The sequence below is a fragment of the Abramis brama genome, assembly GCF_963993115.1.
Source record: "Abramis brama genome assembly, chromosome: 15".
NCBI classification, from domain to species: domain Eukaryota; kingdom Metazoa; phylum Chordata; class Actinopteri; order Cypriniformes; family Leuciscidae; genus Abramis; species Abramis brama.
The window spans coordinates 6,903,228-6,916,760 of record NC_139977.1 but is presented as its reverse complement, the minus strand read 5'-3'; the positions used below and the strand labels follow the sequence as shown (position 1 = coordinate 6,916,760).

At 39.2% G+C, this 13,533-nt stretch overlaps 1 protein-coding gene across 1 annotated transcript in view; it reads left to right on the top strand.

Annotated features, from left to right (window-relative positions):
• Positions 1–224: 224 nt before the first annotated feature.
• The window catches only part of kctd16b (potassium channel tetramerization domain containing 16b), a 122,245-nt gene continuing 108,936 nt past the window's right edge, over positions 225–13,533 (top strand). The window contains exon 1 of the mRNA XM_084137909.1: positions 225–1,681. Within this exon, the coding sequence (XP_083994035.1) occupies positions 865–1,681 (817 nt within the window). The 5' untranslated portion in view covers positions 225–864. The remainder of the gene's footprint in view (positions 1,682–13,533) is intronic.

Genomic DNA, 13,533 nt, shown 5'->3' with positions numbered 1-13,533 from the left:
CAAAATGTTCCAGACAATCGGTTTCCTTCCTGTAACCAAATCAAGTATAGAACACAGCTGGCTGACAATGATATATCGCCTACAATGACGCGAAAACCAGCAACGCCACAGCATCGCGTGCATATTCCTTTAAGATGATGTAATTTTTTATAACCCATTATGGGGTTTTTTTTCCCGCCCGCTGAGGCAACAACATCTGAAGCGTTATTTTCTGGCGCCACAGCCCTGATCGCGCGCACAGAGAGTGATGCTGCATCATCTTCATCATTCCTAAACCCTTCCAACATGCAAAACCCTGGATTATTGCAGAGGATCACACACTGGATTTTCTTCTTAACAGCTGGGATTACCGATCAACCCCATTGTAGAAACATTTGCTTTGAAATGTTTTCGATTGTTTTCTTTTAAAACTATAGATTCTGGTTCGATTTGGTCGTCAAAAGTTGGATTCAAACCGCCACAGAACTTGTATGGAACTTTGGAACGGCCAAACAGAAAAAAAATACTTTTATTCTATAATGTTTTTGCAGAATTTAAACAGCAGCTTCCGTTTGCATACGCTTTTTCAGGCAAAGAAACAAGCGCCCCAGTCCATTCGCTGCTGAGCAACCCATACTCTCTGGTGTGCGCGTGCTATAGTTCCTCCTCGGATATTTCACCGTACTTTCGCTCCTTTTTTTATTTTTCCCCCCATCTGTGCAGAAGACGTGGATTTTTAAAATGTAAGGTACCTGCTCCAATTACTTGAAATGCTATTGTTTTGCCATTTAATGTGCATGGTCCATCGTCTGTATTTACTTAACCGTTTCCTAAGCTGTAGAGCGAACTTTTCCGCCTTTTCCATCCTCGGATATTTTGTCACCCATGACTGAAACAATGGCGTTAAGTGGAAACTCTAAAGCTAAAGACAACAGTTTTCCAGATGTTATCGAACTAAACGTCGGGGGCCAAGTGTATTATACCCGACACGTCACGTTAATAAGCAATCCTGGCTCCCTTTTGGGCAAAATATTCTCTCCTAAAAATAACGCATCGAATGATCTCGCCAGGGACCCCAAAGGTCGTTATTTCATCGACCGGGATGGGTTTTTGTTCAGATATGTGTTAGACTACCTCAGAGACAAGCAAGTTGTCCTCCCTGACCACTTCCCTGAGAAGGGGAGGCTGAGGAAAGAAGCGGAGTACTTTCAATTGCCTGATTTGGTGAAACTCTTAACCCCGGACGACTTGAAGCCCAGTCCCGACGAATACATCCACAGTGATTACGAGGATGGGTCTCAAGGAAGCGACCAGAGAATGTGCCCTCCACCCTCACTCGTCCCCGCCGACAGAAAAAGCGGGTTCATAACCGTCGGATATCGCGGATCTTGTACGATGGGTAGGGAGAGTCAAACCGATGCCAAATTTCGGAGGGTGCCACGGATTATGATATGTGGGAGGATTGCGCTGGCCAAAGAAGTTTTTGGCGAGACCTTGAACGAGAGCAGGGACCCGGATAGGACCCCTGACAGGTACACGTCCCGCTTTTACCTCAAGTTCAAGCACCTGGAGCGCTCTTTCGACATGCTCTCGGAGTGTGGTTTCCAGATGGTCGCGTGCAACTCGTCAGTGACGGCCTCGGTCGTCAACCAGCACACTGACGACAAGATATGGTCAAGTTACACTGAGTACGTCTTTTACCGTAAGTTTCCTTTCTAAAGTTTTGTCAACATTTGCATTTCGCATGATCTGCCACTTCTGCTGAACATTATCTTGTGAGGTTACTTGCTGAGGTTTTCCTTGAATTACCACTAGACGGCGCACTCGGTTTAAATACTTTTTTTCTGCCTTCTTCACTCGAGGTCTAAGAGGGAGCATGTATATTAATACTAGTTCACTAGTACTTGTTCATGAGATACTAGTACTTATTTCAATACTTGACATCCATCTCCTTTAGTTAGTAGCACGTTTTTGCTATTCGCATGCAACTAGGCTACTTCAGTTTTACTAGTAACAATTCATTAGATAATAGGGTAACACTTTACAATAAGGTCTCATTTGTTAATATTGGTTAATGTATAAACTAACATTGAGCAATACATTTGTTGCAGTATTTATTTATCTTTATTAATGTTAGTTAATAAAAATACAGCTGTTCATTGTTTGTTCATGTTAGTTCACAGTGCATTGCCTAATGTTAACAAATACAACATTTGATTTGAATAATGTATTAATAAATGTCGAAATGAACATTAACTAAGATTAATAAATGCTGTAGAAGTATTGTTAATTCTTAATTCATGTTAACTTAAGTAGTTAACTAATATTAACTAATGAAACCTTATTTTAAAGTGTTACCGATTCCAACAGTTTTTAGTTTTTAGATTCTTTTAGATTCGTACTGTTAAGTTTAAACTTTTAATAGTAATAATTAGTACATAATGTCTAATTAACAGTTGCTAGATTCTATTCAGTTAGTACTACAAAAACTGGAGTATATACTAGTAGCTGTTTGAATAGTTACAGGTAACTAAAGAATACGTAGTTGAACTGGAATTAGCATTAACTGGAGTATATATATATATATATATATATATATATATACTAGTCGTAAGTGAATAGTTACCCGAATCACAGAATCAGATTCCCAAAGAAAATTGATAGCATAGTGACTAGTTGAATAGATTGATTTACGAATAAGTATCTAATGAATAGGGAAACTAAAAAAAAGCTTGGCAGTTAGATAAAAATATATATTTTTAAAGTCTTATTGTTGCTCACTTGATACAGCCGTTTTTTATCAAGACACAACAAACAATTGTGTTTATATTTCCCGACTCTGTACCTGTTCTGATGTATCCAGACACTGAAAGCCTTTATGTAATGCCCTTACCTGCTAAGTAATGTCTCTAAAGAGAGCCCTTCCCCCACCCCAAATGTGTATCTCTGAAGCATCTCAATGGAGTGGCAGAGGATGATGGCTCTCTGTAATAGCTCTCATAACATTTTATGATGTAACAAAACACCACCCACTTCAGGCTGGTAGTGGCTAATGTGCTGTCGAGCCAGCAGTGGCCCTGCCACAAGGCAAAATGGAGGAAGCACATAATGGACTTTATACCGAGCCCATTAAAGAGATTGTTGCTGCCTTTATTATAGAGCTTTTTCTCGCAAGAAAGTCTTTTAAATGGACATTTTTAACATTTTACAGCCTTACTATCTTACACAGAAATGTAACATGAAATTTTGTCTTGGTGGACATAGTCATTAATACAACCAGATTACTACAATATTTTTTTCTTTTAACAAATGCATGCTATATACCATGTTATGCAAGCTACTGAATAGGATGCTTACACTCTAAAAAGGTTCAAATCATCCCATTTTGGGTCAGTTGGCAACCCAGCACTGGGTCAAAAAGAGACGAACCCAATGCTGAGTTGAGTTAAATGACCCAACATATGCTGTGCTGCTTTTTAAATCAACTATTGTTTAAAAATTACTATATTGCTGGGTTAAAACTTATTTAAAATGGGTTTTAAATTAAACTCACTTTAAAATCTCCCTGTAGTCAATAATTGTATCTATTAAAACTCATCTTTGAGAGTTATCATTTAAACGTTTTTTCCTTGAAAAAAATTTCTTCATGCCTTAAAATATCTTGAATGTAACTCTACACCCTTGCCTCATTTAGTATATATGTGGTTCTATGAATATGCAAATTAGCCCCACCTCCACTCACTCACAGCAGCTCAGAGATCCACTCGTTGACGATCACACATTGACCTGATTGGTTACAAGGTAGTTTGTGATGTAAGAAACACCAGTGGTTTTAAACTGTGTTTTTGTCTTTGGTTCACTGCAGTTTTAAGAAGAAAATACTCAGCAATGGTGTTGACTTTGAATTTGCAGTGCACATGGTTTGTCTTAAAGCACATTAAAACAAACCACATAGACATAAACTACATTAAAAGCTCGATTTTCACCACAGGGGGACTTTAACACTTGCAGAATGACTACAGTAACATCACAGGCAATCGTAATAATCAAAAGGTGAATTTACTGATAAGCAAGAACATCTAAAAATGGAAAAGTAAAAACAATCTGTAAATGTCCAGAAAATTATGTCAGCAGTTATACAGCATCTACAGTTAAACAAAGTTGCTTTATGATTATTGAATAAATATTAGGCTAAATAACTTGTTGAAAACCAACTTTGACCAGTTATTAATGGTTTGTTTTTCTTCCTCTCAACAAAAATAGTCCCACTACGGCCAAAGCCTCAGGCTTTGAGTGCCGGCAAGACTGAAAGCCCGGAATAAACACTGACAGTCTAGAATTAACTGTATTATAGCAAATCAACAGGATTTTAATTCCTCCTCTTAAGCAGCATTACAACTTTTTCAGTTCTTGCTGACCAGATTTTGGTGTGTGAGAAAACACTCCAACAAAACACTCTAGTTTGAAAAGAACACACTCTAAAAATGTTGAATTATTTTGCCAACCCAGAGCCCATCAAAAAGTGATGAAACTAGTGCCGAGTGGTTTTGACCCAGCTGCGTTGGATTAAATGTTTAATGTTTACATGCTGGGCTGTTTTACCTCAACTATTGTTTAAAAATGACTGCTGCTGGTTAAAATTAACACACATTTGCAGGGATCCAGACAGCGACCAAAATGGTTGCATTTTTCGACCTCTTTTCATGCCACCCCTACGTTGCCCAACTGATAAGAGTTTCATAAAATATTTCTGTTGCATATGAGAAGCATCAGGATGGAACTAAACTGCGCTACGCGGACAGTTTATCATCTCGAACCCATAATAGACAGCTAACCTTTTTATAATGCAGTTTTTCACTTTTTCTTAAACTCTTAACTAATCTACTGTGGAGTATATTCAAGTCTGAACCTTCCTTCCCTAATTTTCTCACAGAACATGTGAAACGGATCTTTTCAGACAGAGACAGAACATTTAAAAAAAGATTTGCACCTTTGTAAGCATAACTTTTGAGCAGAGATTGCACCTATTCCTTTGTTTGGGCCTTCAGCTGTCGTTTGGAGCCTTTCTCTACTCATCTATTGCATCTGAAATCGCATATATTGTCTGAGTAGGTTCTATATTTGATTAAGAACTTTCTTCTTCTTTGTTTAAGCAAATGTATTTGTTGTTAATTTGCTCTATAACAGTACAAACAGGGCCGAGGCCTTAAAACTAGCTATTTGAAATTAGTCAACCACTTAATTTTAATCACAAACAAAGATGCTACACATGTAGCATGAACAGTTGTTTTTATTTAAATTAGATTGCAGAATTTCAAGACTTAGAGCAAATACAGAATGGTCTGACTTTAGCTTTGAGAAATTGTTACATAAGACAAACCCCAATAAAACAAAACCGGACGGACTGAATGAAAATGCAAATTCACTCTCTGGCAGTAGGTGATGCTTATGGAAAAGAAGCGTTTCTCTGGGTACATTCATATAAATCCCCATCCCAATTTAATATTTATAATTTTCTTTCTATATTTCGAGCATCACGAACAGTGATCTTGCTGTGTCTGGTATTTTCTCTGCACTCTCCTCATTGTGTCCGTCTTCAGCGTGTCCCGTCTCTGGCCTGTGTTAACATCCTGTAAACAGACTTCATAATAGTTTCACACAAATGACATTTCGGGAAACGATTGCAGTGCAATTTGAGTGCAAGTCTGGAATAGAGATCATCAGCCAAAATTAAACTAAAACCCGCCCAGTTGCCGATCGTGTGTTTGGAGCACAAACCGGCTATTTATGGCCGGTCGACCGGTGCATCACTAGAAAAAAGGTCGCACCACAACAATTATTTGTACTCTCACAAATGCTCTCAAATACATTTTGAGGTCACACAGATTCAGTTTTGGGAGCATATGCGACCTAGCCTGGCAAGCCAGACCTACATCAAGATGTTAGGTCTGGAAACTCACCATAGACGCGGTTTAATCCGAGGGGCGGGATAAACGGCTGTCTTTCAAATTCCCTCTGCACGCAATAGGACAGCGCTTCAACCAACCAGAGCGTTTTCCCAACAGCGGAGCTTAGTTGATAGATTCAACTTTTGCCATATCTGGCCGGCAAAACGACGAACACATCTTCCCTTTTTTAAGAATGACTTAAGTGCCGTTCTTTGCTCTTTTCTCAAAGAAAAACTTAGATTTCTAGGCTATATGCGACCATATCGAGCTGTTATTTTTGGTAGTTACCGGGACAGCGATAAAGATATACCAGTCAAACGCAATCTGTGGGTTGGTGACCTCTGGTATGGATAGCAAAGTATCCATTGGATGTTAACTTCAGAATCATGGCAGAAGTAGTAGTGTCATGTGTCAGTGCATGTTTGGACTTTAAGTTTGTGTTTTGATTGGTTCCTGTTTTCCTTTGTTCTTTCTTTGTTCACTCCTTCGTTTCTATGGTTACTATCATTAGGAGTTAATTTGTCCCAGTTGTGTATGATTAATTATCTCGTTTCTGTTTGCTACTTAAGATGCACCCTTTCTTTCAGTCTTTGTCTGATCACTGTTGTGTTTATGTGGGTCTCCTCTGCCTGTACTATTATTAAAGTTTGAGTTTGTATTGATAATCGGAGTCTTCAGTCTGTTCCAGAGGAAACCACGGTGTGACATGTAGGTTATCAGGATGCTTTTTTTTGTTGTTTTTTTTGTTTAGAGTTTTATGACTACTGTGAATTCAGACATACTACTCATTTCACATACTGCTTCTCACCTACTATATAGTAGGATGATATGCATATTCAAACACAGGGTTGGTGTCTGAGACAAATTCTTGGCTCAGAGAAAAAAAAAAGAGATTTCTAAGTAATTCATAAAGTTTTAAAGAAAATACACAATATTATTATTATTATTATTATTATTGACAAAAATGTATCCAAAAATACTGTGAGTCAAAATTCCCTAGTAAATGAATACGGGTCAATTTGACCCCCTTATGCATTTTTGGGGTAGTGATTCAATTATTATTTTTTTTTCATCCTATAACCAAGAAATAGTCCTATTTTTTTTTGCGATTTCGTTATTGCATTTACATGTGCCACACATGTTATCTTTTCAAATCCAGCATCAATTGTATATGCTAAAATATTATAAAAGAAACAATCCTCAAACTAATGCAATATTTCTAATAATGGTTCTAGAGTCACATTATTAATATCATTCCCTTACATTAATCAATCACCAACCAAAGTTTGTGAAAATGGCATGCAACAGAAAGGAGTTGAGAAAGTTTCAGTGAGTGTTTTCAGAGTTGATATCCAGCCTCCTACACAACCCAGCAAGCCTGTTGAATTGGCTTTGCCTCTGGCAGAGCGCACCAGTTGCTTTTTATAGGCTTCGCTGCTCTGACTCAAAGTCTACCCAGAGTGCATTCCCTTGAAGGCAAATTTATTTACCAATTTGTTGCATGGTTAGAGTGATTGATGATCAATCATTGGATGTGACAGGTAGAGGACTTTCTGCAGTCTGCCCACAGTGCTGAAAACCACGTCATTGGCATTCACAGTGACCAGCCGCGGCTCGTCTGTAATGTTCGTCAAAATATGCATCCAAACATAGACCTCTATATTCACTGAATTAATCATATGTTGTAAATGTGTTCAGCATTCTGCAGCAAAAATTTGTCAGATTTTCTAGACTATTTTAAGTCGTAAAATGAGCAGGATATTTTAAAACGAAGCGCATACTAAGCGGGGCAGCCGGTCTCTGTGCCCTCCCTAACTCTACAGGGCCCCACAAATTTACAATGTAAATGTCTGTTGAAATATGGAACTGCAGTGCACTCTAATTGAGAGCCATTTGGGCCCTATCATACACCCGGCGCAATGAAGCACCAAGCGCGACGCAAGTGTGTTTTGCTAGTTTCAGCCTGACGCAGTTATCATTTTCACATCCTGCGCCACGTTGCTGAAACTGTAAATGCATTTGCGCCCATTTGTGCGCCCATGGGCTGCTGGTCTGAAAACGACGTGTGTTCAGGAGCATTGTTGACGCATTGCTATTTTGAGGCAACTGAAATAGATGCCGCATTGACCAACTGAAACCTGGTCTAAAGTCAATAGCGCAATATTTTTTTGTCATTTTAAAGAGTGTGTTAGTAATGTGCGGCTATAGGCGGGTGCACAACCATGCGCTTAGATCGTTAAAATAGGGCCCATTGGGGCAGATTTCAGGCTGTCCCGCTTATTTTCACGTAAACCTCGCTCCAGATCAAGACGATATCAGTCTGATTCAACCATGTGTCTGCATCAGGTCAGTTACTAGTTGGCATGTCTGTTCTTCCTATGTGGAGTAGCGTATCAAATAATGAAGGTATAAATCCTTTAGTTTAAAAGTGCTCATGTGAATAACCTTTATATACAGTAGTTCTATTGTGTTTGTTTTATGTTTGTTCTGAGAATAGACATGACTTTGTTTTCCTCACTGCAATTCCAACACAACTTACAAAATTCTAAAACAATATTCGGAGGCAATAAATACTACATTCTATGCGTTTGTCGTGTGTACTAAAGCCTGTCAATCATCATTAGAGCACGACCCTCAGGCTGAATAACGCAAGGACATTAGAATTCTGCCAAAAGTGTGTCTGATGTGTTCAGCGATTAGAATACAAAGCTTACAAAATGTTCTTCATAAACTAGCGCTATGACCCAGAATCTGCCCTACCTAAATTTACAGCCAGGAGCCGCTACTGGCAGTGACAATTTCACGTTTTACCACCCACTAAAGACAAGCCTCATCACCCTAGCCTGACATTAGCATCAACACCACATTGGGAAACATTTACTGACAAATCATTGCAGTAAAGGTGTGTTACATTACTGACATGATTGCCACAAAAAATAATTTTAATGACAGCCTACCCTGGTGAAAAAAAAAAATATATATATAAAAGTATACCTGCAGCCAGGCTAATTTAGTATACTTCAAGTGTGTTAATGATTAGTGCACTAGACACACAGATACGTCGTGGCTGCGCCAGGTATCAGACAATGATGGAATGTTTTAAGACAATTTATTCAAATAAATTGTTGAATAGTTGAATAAATTACAGTTGAATAAATTACAGGGTTGGTCTCTTTAATATACAAACAGTTAAATAAATATGTCAATCATATAACATTTGACACACACACAGACAATAGAACTTCAGAACTGGGGGATTCGTCTAGCCTATCCAGTAAACCCGGCAACCAAACGTGCTACCTCACACCACAGCACCACACCACCCATTGTGACACTGCAGACCGACAGCCGGACCACCACCATACACAGAGGACTCTGGCTAATACTGGCACCCCAATTCTGAAGGGAAAAGAAAACAATGTAAGACACAAACAAACACATACACTTTACAAATAATAATAATCAGTCAATGAATGTTTATCACGTGCTGCCAGAAGGAATTAGGTCATCACCGATGGCGGCAGCTCACTAGCAGGCGCCCACTACCAGTCACCAGCACATAAATGCCCTTTAAAGCGTAGTCGCAGACTTCCGTTATACAAGAAACATTCAACAAAACACATAAGAAAACAAACGTTCAAAAACAAAAGATAACAAAATAGCAAACACATTCACAGAAGAATCCACAATAATGGTGACAAACACATAGCTATTCGCCACTGTACCCCACGCAAGTCCCATGGTCAATACATACCTGAAAATACTAAATTCAAATGTGTCACTTCGGGCTGCAAACGCACGACCGTCCTTAAGAACCTCTTTGTTAAAATGAAATGGTCATATAGCTGGACATACAAATCCACAATAAATGCATCGTTTCAGTAGGAAGCAAAATATTGATTGAAGTGAACAGCACACAAAGGGAAACAATCCATTCTGTCTGGACACGTTTCCAATGCAGTCAGCATATGACTCATACAGGTAGTTAGCGATCCATCTATCCTAAAAGCGCTGTATAAAGCTTAGCAGCGCCCCACAAAGCCTGCTGCAACACCTCCTGGCCCCCATATCACTATTAATTTTTTTAAAGTTATATAGTATATATAGTTTATTGACCCAAATGTTAAACCAACATAACATACCTGCAGATATGCAGGTATGCCCAATGCACTCACTCTGCTCACTCTGCCCAATGCACTCGAGTTACTCTTGTGCAGCTAAGAATTCACTCAACGTGTCTGTAGTCCTCCTCATCCACATTGTAAATAAAATAAGTCTCAAATACCCTGCCCAAAATAAACAGTTTACAATGTACAGTTTACACCAGTAGCTCCTACCTCCTGAACGTACACACGGCGCACCAGAATTGACGTCACTTCTAGCTTAGCTCAATACTGGCACGTTTTCCTGCCCCGAGTGGGAGGGCTCCAAGACTGTAAAATCAAGGGCCACTATCTCGTTTGGGCGGGAGGCCAATAGGTGCCCCATATAGCTCAGAGCATCCGGTGCGGAATCCTTGGCCTGCTGACACCGCTCGTATTCCTGTACCCAATGGTCCATATCGGCCAACAACCCTGGCCAGTAGCTTCATTGTCGCACCAGCTCAAGGGTGCGTTCAGTGCCTTGGTGCCCATGGCACTGATGCAATTGGGTCAGCACCTGCTAGCAGCACCAGCTGGAGCACCTCTTTACCCCCATCCGAGCGTCAGATCCTACGATATAACAGGTCTTCTTGTTCCTCTAATTGGTCCCACTGCTGAAGTAATACCAACACTGGCTTGGGTAATGATCGTTGCTCCTGGGGCCCTGGGCCTCGCCCTCGGTGCCAGAACTTAAGAGCTGCACCAATAACGGGATCTTCCTCCTGCAGCACCACCAGTTCTGGCCATGATCGACTTGGCATGGCCTGCATGGCCCTCACGGTGTACCCCGATGGACCTACAACCGCAGCACGCCTCAGCAGTTCAGGAACTAACGTTCTCGACTGACTATTCCCCTCAATGGGCTGTCACCCAGAAGGCAACCGCGATAACGCATCCGCACTCTGGTAAGACCTACCTGACCGGTACTGCACCTCAGAGTCAAAGGCCGCTAGCTCGGCCGCCCACCGCTGTTCAGTGGCTCCCAATTTTGCAGTAGCCAGGTGACTTAGCGGGTTATTATCTGTGCGTAATACAATGATGTTCTAGCAAGTATTCACAAACTTTTCCTGCCATTGCCCATTTTAAGGCCAAAAACTCCAGCCGCATGGAGCTGTATGTGGCGGTACTACGCTCTGCTGGCTGAAGACTCACCTTGCCATCTATCTCCTGTGAAAGCACTGCACCTAGGCCTGCATAGCTGGCATCAATCTTCAAAATAAACGGTAGCTTAAAGTCTGCATATGCCAGAACCGGCGCGGTAGTTAGTTTCTGCCTGAAGGTCTGAAACGCTTTTACGCACTGTTTGGACCACAACGCCGTCCAAACTTTCCTGAATTAATACTAGTATTAATTACTCATTCGTATGGTTCCATAAATGTATTTATAAAAATGTGAAAAGGTTCCATTGGGGCCAATTTTTGAAGGACTTAAAAGCAGAAATGTTATATATTACATTTATTCTTCTTTATGTATTGTTTAAGCTATGTGGTTTAAGTGGTTTAAGCTAAGTGGTTTAAATAATTGTTACATGAGGGTTGTTGCATTGCCATGGCAACAAAGTTGTAAAACTGATACAAAATTTACAAGGTTACTAAGCATTTGTTCCACACTAAAACCATGTTATTATGCATGTTGTTTGTCTTGCTATATTTTTTAAAAAGTAGGCTAAGTATTTTAACATGTAGCTACAGATAGACCCTATTCACTTCCATTGAAAGTGCCTCACTGTAACTCAGAATTTGTACTTTTTAAAACAAATAATATTTAAATGTAAATTGTATGTATACTTTTACATTTATGCATTTATCAGATGCTTTTATCCAAAGCGACTTACCAAAAAACAAAGCATTCATCAAAGAGGTGTGAATGATTCGCAAATCTAAACCTTGAGAAGCACGGCTCTCCACTTGTGGTCTAAATTGAAGACGCTATTCATGTTATCAAGATAAACACGTTTTAGGGTTTAGTAAACATTTTGAAATTGTGATTACCTGCGATATGATTGTGAAGTTATGTGTGATAAAATATGTGTCTGAACTCTCCCGCTGGTGGCAGAGATGAAAAAGATGAAAAGCTTGTTCTTCTTTTTAAACATGCATATAGACAGACATCTTTGATCATTGCTGATCCTTATTTCCACTGTCCTGCATCTCGTGTTTTTAAAAGACCGTGATGTCTGAACGAATTCATTAATCTTACTGTAGTTTTATCTGTAGATATTTTTGAAATCCCATTCACTCCCATTATAAAGCTTGTAAGGGCCAGGACATTTTTTAATATAACTCGGATTGTATTAGTCTGAAAGAAGAATGCAATATACACCTAGGATGAATCAAGGGTGAGTAAATCATGGGCTAATTTTCATTTTTTGGTGAACTATCCATTTAAAGGGACAGTTTACTCCAAAATTCTGTTATTTCCTTACCCTCATGTTGTTCCCAACATGTATGTATTTCTTTTATGGAAAATAAAAGAATATTTTTTGAAAAATCTTCCCAATGTTTTTTTATTTTTATTTTTTATTTTGGGTCAATACAATGAAAGTCACTGGGGTTCAGTGTTGTTTTGGACCCATATCACTTTCATTGTGTGCAAAGAAGGTTTTTTTCAAAATATCTTCTTTAGTGTTCTGCAATAAAATAAATTCATATAGGTTTGGAAAAACATGAGGGTCAGTAAATGATGCATGCATACAGTACTAGTAGAGATACATACATTTACTCCTAAAATACTAGTTGGTGTGAACATGTACATGTACAGTTAGTGAATAAAGCAATAAATGGGATTGGTTAAAAAAAAGAGGAAAGGGTTGGTGGAGTGGTGTCCTGCTTAAACTGATTTGTCTTGCTAGAGAATGAGCCATGACAGTTTTGATGCTCCACTTGTTAGGCGCAGCTGCTTCCCTGCTTAGTCCAGAGGGACTGAACTCTGAATGTAGCATCTGTGTTATTCACTACTAGAGACGGAGATTGGATTTAAATGGATTTTTTGAGATAAAGGGATATTTCACTGCAAAATGTTGAGAAATTTGTGCTTTCTTTTGGCCATTCATTCAAAGTCATTGGTCACCAAAACAGTTTTGTTACTAACATTTAGTGCTGGCAAATCAATGGTCCAATTTTAGTCGTCCACAGTGAAATATCTGTCTCTAAATGGAAAGTGTTTTCTTACTGATCTACTAACACCTTTCTTTGAAGTCAAATGTTGGCAACACACTCTCATGGCAATTCGTAACTATTTTACATTTTGGCAAATTGATGGCTAATTTGTATGTATTTGTACAATCTCATTTGTACGTTTTTGAACAATCTGCTTATACCCCACTGGCGGATGGACCTTCACCATTCGTACAATGTGATTTGTACGGAAACAATGATTAGAAAAGATGTAAGATCTTTTCTAATCATTGTTTCCGTACGAATCACATTGTACGAATTCATATGAAATTGCCACCTTACATTTTC